This window comes from Ursus maritimus, unplaced genomic scaffold (assembly GCF_017311325.1).
Source record: "Ursus maritimus isolate PB19 unplaced genomic scaffold, ASM1731132v1 scaffold_17, whole genome shotgun sequence".
Taxonomy (NCBI): Eukaryota; Metazoa; Chordata; class Mammalia; order Carnivora; family Ursidae; genus Ursus; species Ursus maritimus.
This window is the reverse complement of record NW_024424119.1, coordinates 11,731,492-11,751,177: the sequence shown is the minus strand read 5'-3', so window position 1 is coordinate 11,751,177 and position 19,686 is coordinate 11,731,492. Positions and strand designations below refer to the sequence as shown.

The following is a 19,686-nucleotide window of genomic DNA, read 5'->3' as shown; positions in this document are numbered from 1 at the left end:
TCTCTAGGGGTTCATGCCATGGCCCTGGCCTTTCACCACACTGTCACAGAAGGGTAGGCACGGTGGCCTAAATGTAACTTCCTATTGCTTACCTTTAAGAAACTTGGTCTTTTTCTTAGGCAAAGTGTACATATTGAAGAATGATGAAAAGGATGACATTCAGGGACTTTAAGAAGCTCTTACCACGTTTTGGTCTTGATGTGTGTGTGTGTGTGTGTGTGTGTGTGTGTGTATGCGTGTGCTTGCATTCAGACATAATGGGTGGGAAGTGCTGAAGGAGGCAAAAATAATTTTTAAAAAATGATCACAAGGGAAGATGTAAAAAACAGTTGGTTTGGGGTAAAACCACGCATTCTTCATTGCCTTAACTATTCTGATCCCTCATGCACTTCTTACACTGGGCAGCGACCTGACTCCATTGGACTCCCCAACATCAGGGATTGTGGTGGGAAAATGAGAAGATGAGGATGAGGTCATTCTGGGCTAACGTGGTGTAAAGTAGAAAAAAGATATGGAACCTCATCCTCTCAAGGTACACACCTTGCTGAACTGTCCAATGATGGGAGAATGCTTCCATGTTAAGACGGGCTCATGTAATGAAATATTATGTAGTCATAAACGTGAAGAGTTTTGAAACATTTTTAATGACACAATGTTCAAATGTAATGTCAACTAAAGAAAATTCAATGCAAAGTGCAACATACCATGTGAACCACAATATTAAGAAAATTCATGTGTTCATAAATCTATGTAATCATTTTGTAGTGCATATATAAGTAAGTAAGTAAGTATGTATTTACAGATACATATGTCACAGAAATATATTAGGAAAAGACCAAAAACTGTTGCTAGTTCCTGGTGTTTGCCTTTGTATTTTTATGTTTTTCTGTTTTCCGAGTGTTCTATAATGTACAGTCACAGGAACTAGAATATTCAAGCAAGACAAAATACAAGTCTGAGAAAGTGTAAGTCAGGAACATTTAAAAATATGATATAAATGGATGAAATGAGGCCATCACTGCAAATCCCAAGTGTCACTTAAAGATTATCAAGTCTGTTTTGGAATCATCTTAGAAGCTATTTTAAAAAAATATCCCCGACTTCAAATGGCTTTAAAATCAATCCATATTCAGGCTCACACTATTTAGTAAATCTCTCTCTCCAAGAAAAATCCTAATGGAACTATCTCTAGGACAGCCTAATTTGTGGGGTTCTGGGTTCTTTTTATAATGGAAATGAACCATAACAAGTCCTTTTCATGGTGTTAAGTGTCCCTTTCTGTAAATCTCTAATGACCTCTTGCTGCTTCTCCTGAGCTGCAGGAAGTCATTGCTGACTTCCTGACAGCTGGATATGCTCTAGCTTTGTCAAGCTCAGTGTGTCCAGATAGTTCATTATCTTCCCCCACAAATTACTTCTTCTCCCGTGATCACTGTTAGTGTTCAGAGTACTACCATCCTCCCATCCACCCAGGCTAGACACTACGGGACATCTTCATTGCTTCTCGTTCCCGTGCTCCCTGCCGGCACACAGCTCTGCCAGTTGTAAAGTCTGGGCAAGTACATCTCCTTGTGCCACAAGTCTGGGCCCTTTTGCAGCGGTCAGGTAACAGATCTCTGCCTGCAGGACTGCCTCCTCCAACCCAGCCTGCTCACTGCTGTCACAGTAACTACTATTTTACTTCCCAACTCAAAAGTCTTAAGTGGCTCCATGACGCCCAGTGAAATTTCTTAGTCAAGGGCTACCTCTTCTAAAGCTTGTCCTTAATTACCCTCTCAACATCTGGCCAGAAATTCATTCTTCCTCTTCCAAACACCTATCACACGAATTCCACTCATCACTGTTAAGTATCTACTAAGTTCTAATTATGTATAAGTTTTCTTTGGTTTAATACCATGGGACAGAATCCATATGGATTCTCTACTGGATCTCTTAACACCATGCCCGGGGCAGAGGCGATCAGTGTATAGTCACTCAATGAAGTCATGCTGTTGGTATGCAGACATGGTACCATCCAGAATGAAAGCAAACAAATAAAACCAGGTCAAAGACGCTCCCCAACCAACTGTCACTCACTGTGCACATTTTTAGTCCCGCTCCTTGCCTTCCTCTGGCTCTGCCACCTGTGCGAGAGGGCAGACTGTTTTGGTGGGGGGGGGGGGTTGGCAGTTAAGGAAGGCTGCTCTGGTAGCAGAGAAGATTGAGGGATTTGGGGTGGAGACAGGACAGCTTAATGACACCTGTACTTGTAGCCTGCTTGGCTTAACTCTGCATCTCTTCCATTGGGGATCTCCCAGAAATAGCCATGGCAGCTTGGAAAGATCCCTTTCCTGTCTCATGTGTGGGGGCCCAGACCCTAGTTGATTTTTCTTTGCCTTTGCCATGGTACCAAGCATTGAACCTGGCACCAGCCAGGCACTCAATTAAAAATTGAATGCAATTGTGGGTGGTGGAGGGAGCTCTGGCACAGAAGAGAGTACTTCTCTTGACGACTCCAGGGCAACAGAAACCAATCTCTTCCTAAGCAACAGTTTAGGATGGGGCAGGAGAGAAATGACCAAAAGTTGGGAAAGACACAAATTTTTCCTGGGTCATAGAGCACAAAGGATTATGATATAATAAGGAAAAGGACCCCCTGAGGAGCTGGGAATTGAACAGTCAGTTCTCTTCTCTGTCACTGTCTTTCCATGGGATCTTGAGTGCCTTTCATTTGGACTTCTGCCACATCTAAGTACTGGACGAAATCAGGAGTGTTAAGATGAAGTAGCAGTGAGGGCCTGGAAACCCACCTCATGGAGCTCTGTCTCACCTCTCCTCTTCCTAGGGGCTGCTGAAGGCAGAACTTGCAGCTCTGTGGACCACAAACTGAAAACTACTGAACCAGGTGATCATCTCAAAATCCTTCCTACTCTAATATTTGGTGACTTCTTAAAGCACCATGGGCTTCCCTAAGCAAGATGTGATGAAAATGAGAAAACAGGTCACAATCGTTTTTTAAACCATTGTACCTACGAGGCAGCATTCATTTATCTTTTGGAACCAGACCAAAAGAACCCTGTTTCATCATCTAGGATTTGAAAACATTTTTAAGGCACATATTCATTTTTCTGCTGTGAAACCACTGGGGAGTTTTTGATCATTTGACCCAGTATATTAATATTTCCTCACATTGATATTTCTGTGGTTCATATTTTTTATCTTAGTGAATGCAATTTCTGAACTGATTTTCAGTAAGGGGGACTAATATTTCTTTGGGCTTTGTTTATCTCTTCCTCTGCTTCCCCAAGTGATTGGTCACTGTTTGGATTGAGTAAACATCAGTAGTTACGCTTATGTAAAAGAGGCTTGTCTAACCTGGGTGTGTAGTCATTTCAAAGACCCAGAGGACCAAACTCTGCATTGACATGTAAAGTTGTCAGTACTGTACTCCTCGTGGGGGGTCTTAAGCCAGATGTTACGGGGTGCTAAAGGCATCATGAAGAATAACGTATCTGGTGTGAATCGGGTCACCTGAATTTACATAGTAGAGGAGGTAAGTCTGGAACTGGAAGCACTTACATTTACAACCCAGCTTTCTTTTGCACAATCTAACCTGGGGCAGATCACTCAATCTCTTTAGCCTTCCGTTTGTTTATCTGGAAATACAGATAATAATCTCTGTCCTGCTAACCTCCCAGGGACTGTAAAACTGAATTGAGATAATGGAGGTGAAAGCACTTGATAAACTTCATAAAGAAGTAACGTTGGGTAAGTCATTGTACAGGCCTGGCTCTCAGTTTGATAATGATAGCTGACTTCTGCGGAGTGCTTGGCATCTTGCTAAGAGCTGTATGTATATTATCTCATTGAACCCTCGTAGCTACTCTCTTACAGGAATATTATACTCATTTTACAAATGGCAAAACTCGGGTCTAGAGAAGTTAAGTAAAGAAGTTACTAGCTAGTAAAGCCAAAGTGATAAGATTGAGGTTAAAATGCAGGATGATGATAATACCTGTGCCATTAACTCGCAAGTTAATTAAGAGAATTGCATAAATAATTATGCTTTTCAAAAGTGTAAGATGTAATGTAACAAGTGATTATCGTTATTAGTAGTAATGAGCTGGTTTGGTAGAAGGACTGATTTGCCCCAATAACGGACTTATAGCTGATTGTCTGATGATGATGATGATGATATGTGTGTGTGTGTGTGTGTGTGTGTGTGTGTGTGTGAGACTATAAACTTGGGAAGGGTATGACCATGCATCCTAAAAAGAACCAGAACTCTGCTTTTCTACCTCATTGTAGATAACGAATGAACGTGGACATGGGGTTTTATGGTGATCTTTCTTATTGCTTACTCATTAGCTTCTCAGAGCAATATATTCAAATGGGGTTGATTAAATGGAAGTTGTTACTTTTCTAAATCATTTACCTCTTGTAACAAAACAAAAAGACTTCCAAGATTAGGAAAACATTTCATTATACTTTAATTGCTAATGAAGCAACCATCTTCTAGTCCTTACATTGAGTTCTCCTTTTTTGGAGACATGGCATAAATCCCATCTGAATTAAATGGCAATGTCTCAACAGCTGGTTAAGTAGGGATTATTAGGCAGTTGCACATTGCGATTTATGGAGATGCTAATTATCTTAATTTCTCATGGTTGTTGTATTTTAAAAATCTGATACACATGATTTACTTTGATGAAGATATTTTTTAAGAATTTGTGTCTCTTGCTGTTAAAACAACAGAGAACTCCATTTCTAGACTCAGAGAATTCTGGGGTCCCATCTTTTCCTTTCATGGAGGAAAAAGCCAATTTCTGGAAAGTTTAGCAGTTTCTCTCTGAGGTAACATCAACATTATTGTAATCATGATCTTAGTCATAATAGCTGGAGCAACTAACATTTTTGAGTGCTTATCATGTGTCAGACATTCTGCTAAGCTCTTTAAATGTCTTTGGGCATTTATTCCTCATGATGACTCTGTGAGGTAAAAAATACTGTTATTTTCCTCACTTCACAGGATAAAATACTGAGGCTTAGTGAGAACAAGTCACTGGCCAAAGGCTCCTGGACCAGTCAACGGCAGAGCCAGGATTCCAAGCCAGCCTCTTTGCTCCAAATCTCCCCTCCTAACCATCAGTCTGTATTGCCATTGGACTAGTCACCAAGTTAGCGTGACCAGGTTTTTACATGCCCACTACACATAATGGCTCTCGCGATGCAGATTATTTCTTTAAAGTTGCATTAAGATTCAATCTGAGATTCTGTTCACGATTTGGATCATGGCCAGGGATGACTTATGCAATTGGCTGTCAAATTAAACGGAGCTGGACAAAAAAGTCCACTGGAACTCACTGAGAACCGCCGCTCGGGGCATGCAAGTTTGGGCATTTGCTCAGGACTGTTGCTCTGAATTCCTTGAGGGAAGGGGGAATCTGGACGCAGTTTGGGCTAGAAACGGATCTGTTTGCTAATGATTGTGACCATGATAGTGTGATGAGTGAGAGCTTTTTTCACTTTTCCAACCCTTGCCAATTTAAGCCCCCTTCATTACTGCCTTGGAGGGAACACTGGAGACCCGTGCCAGAACACATCTGCAAAGGTGGCTCTCTGATCTTCTTACAAACAATGTCTTGCACAATTTCCCCCAGACAGCATTAACAGTCATTCCGGTCTCCTAGACTGAGCAGTATGAGGCCCAATGTAGCATAGTTTACATTGAAAGCCACTCTAAAAACATAAGGTGCTTATTAGCTGAACTAAAACGATGCCTTTTTAGTTGTTGCTGAACTGTAGGCATACAGTTTGAGGCTTTCCAGCCACATGATGGATTTTAGCCTTCACCTGAGAGGTGAAGATGATACAAACATTGCACAAACAAACAACAACAGAAAAGGCATTTAAAAAAATGTCCCCTGGTGTAAGACAGAAGCTGGATTATGGCACGGCAGGCCCGAGAGAGGATTTTTACATTTGATTAGATTCCAAACGTCTTAGCTACATGGGAAAGGGTCCATACTATCGGGTTACCTAAATGCAGTGGAAAACAAATTAAACTTGCTGTAGATCCCGGACTTATAGGAGGGGCATGCCTCTGGGCTCCTGGGGGTACCCAAGTTGGGACCGCCACCAGAACACTGGAGAGCGCATATGACGGGATTAGTGATGTCATAGCTCCGAGTCACCAATGAGAAACATTCTTAATTTTAGCTAAAAGCCATTCAATTTTTAACTTCACTCTCTCTTTCCTTCCATTATAAGTGTTAAGTTTTGGCTTCCTTTTTGAGACCACTTTTGGCTAGGAAACAAAGTATTTTACCACTTCATAAAAATGACTGCATAAAAGACACCAGCGGAGAGCAACAAAAGCTCTCTTGGGACGGAACTTCTGGCAGCCAGGTAGGCTCAAATGTTGGTCTAGTCATATAAGGGATTCATATTCCTGCCTCAGCAAAATGGCAAGTTACTACATGTCATGGATATTCGGGCTTGGTTTAGAAGAGTGGAAACCAAGAACGCTAAATCACTGAATTCCAAGGGTCCACTGTACACAGTATGATCTCATCTATGTTATGAGCTAGAGACAAGACTGGGAAGAAATACAGCAAAAGCATTAACACTGGTGATTTGCGGGCACTGGAGATTATTAGGGAGGCTTATTGTTTTCACTATAGGCTTTTAACTCATCGACATTTCTTAGTTGGCATTAAGCATCAGGGAAAAAAAAGCCATAAAAACATGAAAATTATTTTGAAAACATGGGCTAGACGTCAACAGTCTCTTTAGCTTCAAGAACCATTAGGTGAGCTGATCCACAGCCATGTGAACCAGTGGATACTGTCAGTGAGTGAAATGAGTAAGGGATGTCATTTAGTTCGCTAGTTCAATGGTAAACATTTAGTTATTAGAAAGTAAATGCATGCAAACATTGAGGCTATTTTGGTAGACAGAAAAAGATTGGATAGCAAGGATTATGGCGAATGGTCACCATAACCAGTCTATGTCTCGCTTGTTTTGGTTTTCGATGTGTAGCAATGAGAGGATTCCTACTATTACAGAGAAGCAGATGGTTAATGGTAGCAGTTTTTACAGCTCGCCCTGCAATCTCAGGATCTTTAGTTTTCAGCCAAATAGACATATTGAAGAACTTAAGGATGAGGGCAAAAAGTAGTTACTTTGGTGGTATAACACTTTTACAACTGTTACAACAATTCTTACAATTTAGCTGAGCTTGAATAAGTTAAAATTAGTTTAACATGTTTGAATATATGAACTTCTTGTGACTTCTTGTTTAAAAACACTTCAAAATATATCAAATGAAATTCAGTAAGGCAACTATGTGGAATTACAGGTTCTGTAGGCAAAGTCTGAAAACCACTAACTGAACGCAACAAACAACCCTCTCACCCCCATTTCATGGGTGAGAAAACTGAGGTCCAGAAGGGTAAAATAGTAAACCTAGGGCTCCAGACTCATTAGTTAGCGCACTTTCTGCTGTCCATGGTACTTCCCAGCCTTGACAGGCAATAAACTTGGTTGTGTGAATGGGATTTTGCTTTCAAATAATTACATAATAGGCCCCAAATCCTAGTCTCATGCAGGTAAAGGGGACAAATAACTCAAGGGTTAGGTTAAAAAAATTTCTTTTGGAATTCAAAAATATCTGACTGTACTAAGAACGTCTACATTTTCCCTTTTGGGGGTTTCTGATTGGAGACACACAGGCGATAGTTTGAAGTCATTGGGTCACTCCTGATTTGACTATGAGGCAGTTAAAGCTGTAGTCAGAAAGCAGTTTCTTGAGGGTTTGACTCTGCAATGTCTAAAGGGAGGGCAGACCTTTGTTATACAGTATCTTCCTCTCTGGAACCATCACTTCCTGTTTTCTCTTGGAATTTAGAAAAGTTGCTTTGATCCCAGGTATGCAAATTAGTGCAATGAATTTCCCAGTGATCCTGAAGTATCTTAACCTTGGAGCAGCAAATCACATTTCCTAAAACAGCTTCCTCTTAAATCTCTCCTTCTGTTAAGTCTTAATTTTTACAGCTTTGTTTAATTACTTCTGTAATAAAAAAGCAGCTTCCTGACATTTGCCTCTAACTTACTTTTTCTTTCTCTTTTCTCAGTTTTCTTTTTTTTTCTCAAGAGCCACCTGTCCCAACATTTATACATGTGCTGTATTAGATGTTTTAAAATAACATAGGATGCAGACAAAGCATAAATTTCACAGGCAAACCTCTTTCATTATAACATGGCCTTTTGCTTTTGGATAATAAGAAATGGGCTGCAAATATTACTCCAACAGAGAAGATAGATAAAAATCAGAAGCCAGGAAAAAAAATTAAGTAAATTATAAACATTTTCTTAAAATTGTTAACAAAATGCTTTTATCTCACAACTGTCTTCCACGGCCATCTCCTTATGGAAGGTTTTTTTTCCCCAGTTGTGGGAGTAAATCCCTCATTTCTCCTAGAAATTCACACACAAATTTTCATGAAAAAAGTGTGTAAAGACTTTCAAAGTCTTCCTCTGGCTGAGTCCACCTGTCTATGCTTTTCACACACTGGTCTTCTGGTATAGATATAAAGATGTATAATAACTAGAATAATTTAAAAATAGGGTTGAATTGCATTAGTTATAATTATCTTGGCTAAAAATGCTTCATACTCTTAATATTTCCAAAATCAAAAAAAGTCCAAGCAAAATTTTAACACCTCATTCAGTTTTTAAACCATATCCAATTTTCAATGCATAATTTTCTGGCGTAACATGAACCTAAATTAAATGAAATTTCACCTAAATTTTATAATTATAAAATATTGATTCTGTGTCTTTAATGAAAACCTGTTATTCTGAGTTCAGTTTTATGGGCTAAGTATCTGCAATAGGCAATTTTGCATCACAGGCAGAATTTAGAATCCATGAATATGAGACAGAGTACAAGAAAACAAACTTTAGAAAGTTAACAGCAGAAAACAAAAACTTCAAAGATAGAGTGATTTTCATGCATGTGTCTCATGTACTATTTTGACTATTTGAAGTTTTATATATATAATTACTAAACTATGATTTTAAAAATAATATTGAGGTGCTTCTCAGAAATCCAAGGAGCCCGGGGAAGGGTTTTTTTTATCTTTTGGTGTTCATGATTAGTTTTGTAGGACAAGATTTTTTTTTCTATATCTTCTCTCCTATGCTGAGAATAAGGAAGCTAATAAAGAGATTTACCAAGAGGTGTGACAACTACAAAACAAAGAATGTCACACAATGAACAGACTGCTGACCTGTGCTTTTATGACTTCTCATCTGTTTTATGATGCTTCGTTTGTCTGTGTGATTCTTAAATCTAACTGAGGGCCAACCATGGTTGCCAAGAAGCCATAGCGATGGTGAAAGTGTCGAGTGTCTCTTTAAAGTTCCTAATTAAAAAGACCTTTTAGAAAAATCTGATTATTGAAAATAAGTCCTGCTTTCTCTTTAACAAACGCTGAGTTTGTTATAATTAGAGCTGTTCTGAGAGTGGTTTCGATTCCAGTTGTGGACCACCCCTGGCTCAAATGGGTCAGTTGTGGTCCTTAAATATGGTCTCCTCTGATCATGTCACTGATCCAGTGACAGAGTTATAATGGAAAGACTCCTGAGAACACTGTGCCACCACATTGGCCTTGACCTTGCTAAGGGCAGATGGAAGTGCCAGAATCAAAAGAAATCAGAAGAGAAAATAACTCTGAAGAGTGCTCCACAAGTGGAAAATCTGTAGACCCTGGGAGGGCATCATCTAGCTTCAAGAGCAAGGGGCATGGGGACCAAGAACGCGTGATTAGGAATGGACACTGGACAGGGATGCTTATTTTTCATTAAAAAAATCTAAGAAGCTTAGTTGGAACTCGATTGATGTTTATGACAAATAAACTGGTAAATTTGACTGACCTGGCTGGGCAAGGATCCAAGTTGCACTCTTGAAGTTTGGGTTTGGGTTTGATGTTCTCCGGGTAATAGTGACAGTATTGATCAGCAACCACGCGGTTGCTCCGAAGATCGTAACACTCCGCCGATGTCAGCTGGTAACCTGTAGTATCAAACCATCCCGGCAAGTTTAAAACACACAAACCATGGTAACATATAGCGCAACACATTTCTTTATGCTTTTTGGCCATCTCACATTAATGGGAATTCCTCCCCAGTGCCTCAGTAATTTCCAGGACAAAAGACAGATAAACGGAAGGCTCATTAATTTTTGCAGACCTCAAATATTATTTTTCCACTCAAATTTTAATATTTAAGTTTTACGATAAGGTTTGAATTCCAGAAGGGCAGGGCTAGGTGATAAGACTCTGTGGTAAGTCCTATTCTTATCCATTTGCTTTGTATAATTGAAAAGCATAACGCAGATTTCTGTCTCCAAAAAAGATGATCAATATTTATTTGCCGACTGTCTCGTGCAAGGATGCAAAACTGCCTCCCTTGTATCTGGGGCACGAGGGAGAATAAACTTCCAAATCGATCAATAAAAAAAACTCAGATACTGTTTCCCTGGCTGAATGGGGGACAATGGGAAACAGCACAAAGATCAGGTCCGGCCAGCTGCCTGGGAACATGATCTTTCTCTAAATTCAACCTGAGTAGGTTAGGCTGAGTAAATGGAGGATGAAGATCCTAACAGTAGCCACTAGGAGTCCCCCAGGACGATGACGATAACAACAACAACAACAACATCCCCCTAATGTTCAACGTCGTCCTCACCTAAAATCCTTTGCCAATGCTCCTTAAATTAAGTCTCTAGCTGATATTTTTTAGTTTCCATGCACACGTTTCCACCGTTTAGAGAATTCTTTTAAAAAATAGCATTGCAGAGTACGACTTCGTTGCATTCACAACGTGCTGGACCTTGCCCACCTGCCTCTTTCTTGTCCTGTGTGTTTCTGGTGAGGTGGTGATGAAGACTGAGATTCTTAACGTGAAAAAGAAATGTACATGGAGAAGTTTTTTTTCCCCCCCCAGTTTAGGCTTTTGTTTCATTCTGACCCTAACCAACCTCCAAAATATATTCTCCCCGGGCAGGTGGCTGAATACTGTTATTGCTAGATACGTGTTAGCAAGTCAGAGCTAGAGTAATTAAAGGCTTGCAAAAGATTTTAGGAAATCAGAAGGAGGCTTATAAACCAGATTTCCTGGCTTGGGGCTGTGTTCTCGGACCACCCGCAAAAATTAATTGTTCATTAAAGACTTGAAAAAAGACCTTTTAACAATTTTACTGTAAAGATGAAAAGCATGGAAAGTAATAGGTAAAAACACATGTTCCATTAAGTTTTTTATTTCATAAGAAAATCAAAGAGAAAAATGACATTGTAAATAAGTAAATATACTTTTATTTTTCAATTAAATTGTATTCTAAAGCAGATAATGTTATGATAAACTAATCATTTTATAATTAAAAATTATAACTTATAGTTTTTATAAGCAAATCATTTTATAATTTCTATAATTTTACAATTTTCCGTATAATGATTTCTACTCAAGGACAGAATTTATCATGTAGTAAAATGTGGGCATAAGCAATAAGTGGATTATATAACTGAGATTATGATTTTTTAAAAACCATAATTTGTCAGCTTACAAATGTTGTTGTCAGGCCATCCGAGGGTGTGTGAAATGAAGGTTTAGAACAAAAACAAAATAAATGACCAGATAATTGTGTTTTCAAACATTTCACAATGTAATTGGAGTTGCAATTGTTTGCTTACACTGAGCAAAAATGGTCAACCCGTTGAATGTGGAACCAGCAATATAAAAGTGAACTCAGAGATCATTTTTTCAGTAATTTTCAAACTGTGGTCCGCAAAGTGGGAGGAAGGCTGATTTCCACATAGCTCCTAAATCTGCCTTCTGAGCAATACTCCTTTTATCTGGGCTTCCTAATAAGATTTCTGTTGAAGCAAGGTTTTGATTGCTCAAAACATCTGAAGACAACTAATGCTTCTACTTTTTCACTTAGATGCGAGGAAAATTCGGCCGAGAGGGGTTGGATATATATGAATCTAACATTAGTTGTCTTATTATATAGCAAGGCATCAGCAAGGGTACTGAAAGTATACTCCATCAGCAGCTCCGTGTGAAACTGGCACAGTGGGCATATTACTGAAATGTTACTTCTCACAAAGCACGGTTTGCATTTTAAGAGAAAAGAAAAAATAATTATTTGCTTGGATTTCTTTCTTTCTTTCTTTTTTTTTTTAAAGATTTTATTTATTTATTCGATAGAGATAGAGACAGCCAGCGAGAGAGGGAACACAAGCAGGGGGAGTGGGAGAGGAAGAAGCAGGCTTCCAGCAGAGGAGCCTGATGTGGGGCTCGATCCCATAACACCGGGATCACGCCCTGAGCCGAAGGCAGACGCTTAACCGCTGTGCCACCCAGGTGCCCCTGGATTTCTTTCTTTGAAACTATTTCCTATGCTAGTCATTAAGAGGTGTATCAAAATAACAAATTCTCATGAAACATCAAAGTCATTGGCATTTCATTTTTAAAGTAATTTTTTCTTCAGGACAGAGCAGATGGAAACAATATTTTGTTGAAATGCTTAGAATGTCGAATTGATAGTTATTTAACATCCAGGTAAATGCCCTTGAAGGCATTTTTGACTAACTCCTTTTAAGCTAAAACCTAACATTATTCTATAAAACCTCATTTTTGGTGGTTTGTTCACATTATGCGAATGAAGATGAATTCTTTTATATGTTCTTACTGTTTAAAAAAATTAATAGGTAATAATTTGTCTCTATTTTGAGGTACCATTCTTCTTTTCTCTTGTCAAAATAATCTAGTGATACCCATGTGGATTAATGACTTAACACTGTCCAATTAACAGGTTTCTATGAAGAGGGAGCCAGAATTTATTTGATGTGCTAGTTTTTAAAGGAATATACATAGAATTTTATGCTCATTAAATCAGCAAAATTAAACAATCCTTATAGTCCACAAATACTAGTTCAGCTGGCAATGAAACTCAACTATTCATATGCTGCTTATTACCATTCTGGAAAGAATTTTGGTAATATATGCCAATAGCCACAAAAATTCTGAAACTCACTCTTGAGAATTTATTCCAAGGAAATAATTTAAAAGGAGAAAAATACTTAGGTATTAAGTGATTCCTTATATTATAATAGAAAAGTTTAGATGAACTAAGTCTTCTATAGGGATGTGGCTAAATAAATTATAAAATAATTTGAAGCAATTATTATGTAACCATAGTAATTATCAAGGGCAGAAAATGAGGGAAAATATTTTTTCCAGTAACACAAAATGCTGTCCATGTTGCAGATGTGATGGAATAGAGATAGGAATTCATTTGGTGACTTTTCAGGAGAGATGTGTTTTAATGAATAAAGAAGGCAAGTGGCATTACATTTATGGCGCAGATGATAGATAGGGTGTAACAATAACTGAGTCTACGTCTATAGAACAGGGGCTTTTTTTTTTTTCTCCTGGTAATAAACTATTTGCTTTAATTAAATTAATCTCTGATTCTTTTTAGACACATCATGCTAGGTAGTAGGCCTGACAGTCACTCTCCATTTAACTCCTGAATAAGTTAGTTCTCTTCACCCAGGTGAGTAGTTTATTCTCAAAAAAGAATAGAATCAAGACCGGTTCTACCACATTGAGATACCACCTTACACCAGTTCAAACTGCAAAAATTAACAAGGCAGGAAACAACAAATGTTGGAGAGGATGTGGAGAAAGGGGATCCCTCTTACACTCTTGGTGGGAATACAAGTTGGTATAGCCACTTTGGAAAACAGAATGGAGGTTCCTCAAAAAGTTAAAAATAGAGTTACCCTATGACCTGGCAATTGCACTACTGGGTATTTACCCCAAAGATAACAGATGTAGTGAAGAGAAGGGCCATATGCACCCCAATGTTCATAGCAGCAATGTCCACAACAGCCAAACTGTGGAAGGAGCCGAGATGCCCTTCAATAGATGAATGGATAAAGAAGATGTGGTCCATATATACAATGGAATATTACTCAGCCATCAGAAAGGATGAATACCCACAATTTGCATCAATATGGATGGAACTGGAGGAGATTATGCTAAGTGAAATAAGTCAAGCAGAGAAAGACAATTATCATATGGTTTCACTCATATGTGGAACATAAGGAACAGCATGGAGGACGTTAGCAGAAGGAAGGGAGAAATGAAGGAGGGGCAATCAGAGGGGGAGATGAACATGAGAGACTGTGGAAACAAACTGAGGGTTTCAGAGGGGAGGGGGTGGGGGGATGGGTTAGCCCAGTGATGGGTATTAAGGAGGGCACATGTTGCAATGAGCACTGGGAGTTATATGCAAACAATGAATCATGGAACACTACATCAAAAACTAATGATGTACTGTATGGTGACTAACATAAGATAGTAAAAAAAAAATAGACAATTCGGCATTGAAAAAAAAAAAAAGACTGTCTCCACTAATGGAACTCTACCGACAGGAAATGTTCATGGGACATCTAGAGGGAGGTATCCGCCTTACAGGAAGGCTTCAGGATTTGGCCCCATTCAGAATAAAGAATCAGACCCATCACAGCACTCAATTTCTTCCACATTGAAATGACTACTTTCATAACAGCCAAGCCTTCCCTCACAGAAGCCAACAGTTCCTAGGCTAAGTGAACACCATTACCTCCTCCACAGGTTGCTGAGCAAGGAAAGAAATCTGTCTCCCTCCATCGATGGATGATCGGCTGATAGAAGATGAACTGGACTGTGCTGTCAGCCGGCCCCGAGCTGTGGATCTGCAGGAGATAAAAGCAAAGAGAGAAACTGGTATGACAGGGAGGGGCTTTCTTGGTTCCCTGCAACTTTGGACCAGAATGCACAGTGGCGTGGACAGTCTTAGGCTGCATGAAGAACTGCATTGGGAGAGAAGTGGCCATAGCAGTATCATCGATCTTACCCATCAACTGTACACCATCACGACCATCACTTTTCAGTTCTGTTGCTACAGAACAAGGGATTATAGTGTCTCTATTTGTGAATCAAGTAGGATCTTTTCCCAGGCTACTTACTCCCTTTCCCTCCTGTATTTCCAGCTTCTCTGGTATGATACGAAAAATCATGTGGATTTTTAGATGTAATGTATGTATGCATATGGATTTTTATTTAATTTATTTATTTTAAGGATTTTATTTATTCATTTGTCAGAGAGAGAGAGAGTGAGAGAGCGAGCGCACAAGCAGGAGAAGCAGGCAGAGGGAAAAGCAGGCTCCCTACTGAGCAGGGAGCCCCACGCGGGACTCAATCCCAGAACTCTGATCTGAGCCAAAGGCAGATGCTTAACCAACTGAGCTACCCAATCATCCTGTGTATGTGGATTTTTAAATGTGGGTTTCAAAGTAGACAATTTGTTCTGAGGAAATTATAAATGCCATACACTGCAAAAAATGAAAGATCCTGTCTTTAGTTAAGAAAAAAAGAATTAAAGAATTAAATGGCTCTGCCCACTCAGAGACACGGAGTTTCCTGGCACTTTAGTGATTCACACATTTTAATGTGCAGAGTTACCAACTGGAAGCTTGCTGAAATGCAAATTCCTGGGCTCTTGCAATGCAAAGGCAATGGAAACATTGATAGTCCAAGTACCAAACTGAAAAACACCAACTTACACTATAAAAGCAAGAACTTTGAATACAACATGTCCTTATGGAAATTACAACCCCATTGTGTTTAAAAGAGGGGAAGTGAGGCAGTAATTCTTTAATAGTTCTTAAAAGTGCAAGGTTGAGAAAACATACTCAATCTAAAAGAGAAGGAGAAAGTACCCAAGAGGAGCAATGCCTTGATTTCACAAAGACATCATGACGTGCTGTGCTATCATATAGCACTGAGACAGCTGGGCAAGGCTTGCGCTAGTTATTATACTAAAGGAAGATCCATGGATAACCAAGAGCCTCTTACTTCAAGACAGTAGAAGCCTATCAGCGCATCATATGGTCTACATCTTTGTTCATATTTTCAAGCCTTAAGGGGGTCCCAACTGCCCTTTACCTAGGATAAACTGATGGATTTGGCCTTTAGATTTTTAAAAAAGACAGTCTATTTTTCTGCTACTGAGTTTAACAACTGGGTTAACAACTGGATTAAACATCTAGAACACTGGAACACGGGGAGCAGGTGTTAAACCCTAGACCAGTTTTTGGACTTTGGATGAAAATACTGGAAATGTTCCTCAGATAATCTGCAAGAGCTGGAAAAGGAGAAAAAAAGAGACAGAGAACTAGAGAATATCTCATATTATGCTGGCGTTCTGACCCATGGAACATCGAGGTCTTTCTTAATTAAAATAAACAGTGATACAATCTCTTACTTTAAAGCAAAAACAGCTGAAGCCATATGGTGTCTTTCACAAAAGGGGAGCAGAGCCTACAGATTAATATTTTTCAATCCTGTGTGTCAGATACAGGATACCTAATTGCTTGCTCAGGGATGTAGTATTAATCACATTCTTTGGAAAGGTTTTTTTTTTTTTTTTTTTTTGGTTGTTTTTTTGTTTTAAGCTTACAAAAGCCTATAGCTCTCTTGGGATGTGTGGTTTCCATGCTGGAAAGGTATTAGAAGAGGACTCTCATTTGAACACCAGCTCCGTGAAAAAATAAAAAGACCAGAAGATTTATTTAGGCTTAGAGAGATGGACTGTTTTGCAGAGGTCCCTTTTGGGATGCTTGAAATTAAGTCCTAGGAAAGTGGAGGAAAAAACAAAAATGAGGAGGATATAACATCAAAATCCTTGGAGAAACCTTGTTCTAGAGTATCTGTACAGTGTCTGGGCTGAGTTTTTGATCTGGTTAGAGAGGAAAAAGATGGAGCACGTCAACTAATATAACAAAATAAAAATTATAAAAACAAATCGTTCCAATTGAAAAAAAAAACAAAAAGACAGAACACGTCAAATTTTCAGCTTCCTAGAAGTTACCATTAAAAGCACCGTATGCCCTGAGAGTAAGGAATGCATGTTAAGAGGGAGTGTCAGTAAATATGTTGAATATTGTTCCTAATGAGTTCAGTGAAATTGATGTACAATGACCATGAATGCGGAGACTGTATGCCTAAATGTGAAAAGAGATTGGAAATGAGCAGGGGTATTGTTATTTCAAATAGATAAAACCAGTTGTGACATATCCAAATCTCTGACCACATAATCTTACTTGATTCTACACTGATAATATTTCTCTATGAGCAGCTTTTTAAAATAATAACCAACAACTACCACAGCAACCAGCAGTGACTACATTCCTACCGTATGCAGGGTGCATTTTATTTATATTAAATCAAATCTTAGAACTGCTCTGTATTATCTTTCCACCTTTACATTATAACGAGAGAGGTGAGTCTCCGAGAGATGGAATGACTTTGTCAAGGCTACGCAGCTAGGGAAGAGAGGAGCTGGGATCTGAATTCAGGTCTGCCTTGGCTTGAAAGCTGCCATTCTTTTCATGGAACCAAGCAATTCTGTTAGTGTTGGTGTTGTGGCGATACAGGTGTTTATCTTTAGTGGTGGCCCTGTACTGCTCTTCTCGGTATCTTCTTAATTTTTCATTTGAAAGTAGGAAAAGTATGTTTAAAATAAAGAGGCTAACCCGATGTCTCACTTCGATGGCCTCACTGTTGCTCACAGAGAGACGAGCTGTCACGTTCCTTGTTTCTGGTCTTATTAATTCTGGGTGGCTGGGACCTTTGTTATCATTAGCTCTGGAGCTTTATACACCCTAGATCCTCAGACATCAGGTTCTTGTTCTCCAGGGTATGCTGAAAGCTTCCATTTGACACATTAGAATTGTTTTAGGGAGCTAAACACATCTGGCGTATGTAATTTGGGCCTCCTTAAGTTAATAAGGAAAAAGGATGTTCTGAAACAAGCTTTTCTTCCTATAATTACAATGATTCAGTGTTTCTAATTTAATATAAGGACTTCTCACACTGAAAGGAAAAGAGAAGACAGAAGCTGGTCCCTTTCCATAGCAACTGACCGCACTGTCATGGTAGATAGAGTCAAAGGACAGGACAAGTGTGTGGACGGGTAATGGATGAATATTTAGTCCATGTAAAGTCAAAGGAATCAAGAAGACATTTCAAATGCATGAAAGACATCATCAAGGACACAAAGGATCTCTCAGTTGATGCACTACGAAATGCCACACCTTTTTCTTCTCAGTTGAGAAAAGGCTAATTCGCGAGCTTTAGCTGTTCCCCTACTATGCTCTTTTCTCTTCCCGATGTGGTAGAAACTTTTGCCTCAGACAAACCAGCAAGGGGCTGGGAGTCAGGAGTCACCCCGTGCTCCCTGGCTGCTGAATGATGCACAGGGCGGTGCTCCACACTGTTCAGAAAGACATATGAACGCATTACCTGTGCCTAATATGCTAATTGATGCAAATGGGAATCACACTTTTTCTACTACTTTGGTGGCTTAGGTACTCATCAGTCACCTTCCTCTATGCCGTTTTTCTGAAATTTCTAGAACGGGCACAAACCGAACAGGTACCTTAGCTGCTTTCACAAGCAGAGCTAAGTTGGAAATTCTAGCAAAGGATGGAACAACCGGAAAAAACCCTCTTCTGGCTAAGAACGTCATTTTCTTTCCTTGGGGCTGCAACTTCGGAAGGATGCACGTGCTTGATCAGGAAGAAATACAAAGGCCTAACCTAAGACAGTGGTGGCGAGGAGGGACAAGGAAGAATGGTCTTGAGATGGTATGGAGATAGAACAAAGTTTAATGCCTAATCAGGGGTGTAGAGGAGAAGGGGAAATCAGTGTGAATCAAAGATTTCTAATGTGGCTGGGTAAACAGCATAGTATTTCACAAGATAGGAAATAAAGAAGATTGAGTAGGTTTCTGGGGCCAGACAAGGCCAGTTTTGGACACGTTGCACTGGTTGTGCCTATGGGATATCAAAGTGGTGATGTGCAGAAGGCAGCTAGATGTATGAAACGCATCAGCAACGCTGTCAACTACTGACATGTGAACAATGTTACTTGAATCCAATTCTCTATTTTCAGTATGTGTATTAACTCTTGCAAGGGTACGAGGGGAATGAATGCCAATGGTTCATTCAGCAGCACTCTAAGGGTTGCAAAAACTAAAGCCATCTCTCACTCTTGTGCTGTACTTGCATATTTCAGTGAAATGACTGAACCACCCACAGCATCATTTCTCTTGTGAGCTATCTGCTGGTTTGTAGCTTCTTGTTCACGTGACCGTGGCTGGCATCTGGACCGGATTAAAAAGAGCTACCATGCAGATGGAGACAGAGAACAGTGCTCTGGAACCCTTCTTCCATCCAACCTCACTGTCTATCCCATTTTCCTATGTACATTCTTACTTCCAGCTGCCATGGGGTCATTGAGTCTTAGCTTAAATCAAATGTCCTCTGGCTCCAGGTCCCATGATGAAAAATTTATGGAGTCCTGGACACATTACAAGTTTTACAGCTTTACAGCTGAAATCCTTCAGGTCCTTCTGACCTACTGAGGGAAAAAATATGTTTTATTTTATTGTGATTCCCAAACATTCTTCTAGTGTGTACATTTCTCCTACAGAATGGATTTGTTGCTTCCAGCAATGTGTTTTATATTACCTTGAAGAGCAGGGAAGCTCTGATAGGAGGAAACAAGTTAGTCTTATTGCCAGTACAAAAG

At 39.4% G+C, this 19,686-nt stretch overlaps 1 protein-coding gene across 1 annotated transcript in view; it reads right to left on the bottom strand.

The window, feature by feature from the left end:
- Positions 1-19,686, bottom strand: part of ADAMTSL1 (ADAMTS like 1) — a 376,065-nt gene that overhangs the window by 211,907 nt on the left and 144,472 nt on the right. The window contains exons 8-9 of the mRNA XM_040631464.1: positions 14,675-14,786; positions 9,919-10,057 (exon numbers count right to left, since the gene is read on the bottom strand). Of these exons, the coding sequence (XP_040487398.1) occupies positions 9,919-10,057; positions 14,675-14,786 (251 nt within the window). The remainder of the gene's footprint in view (positions 1-9,918; positions 10,058-14,674; positions 14,787-19,686) is intronic.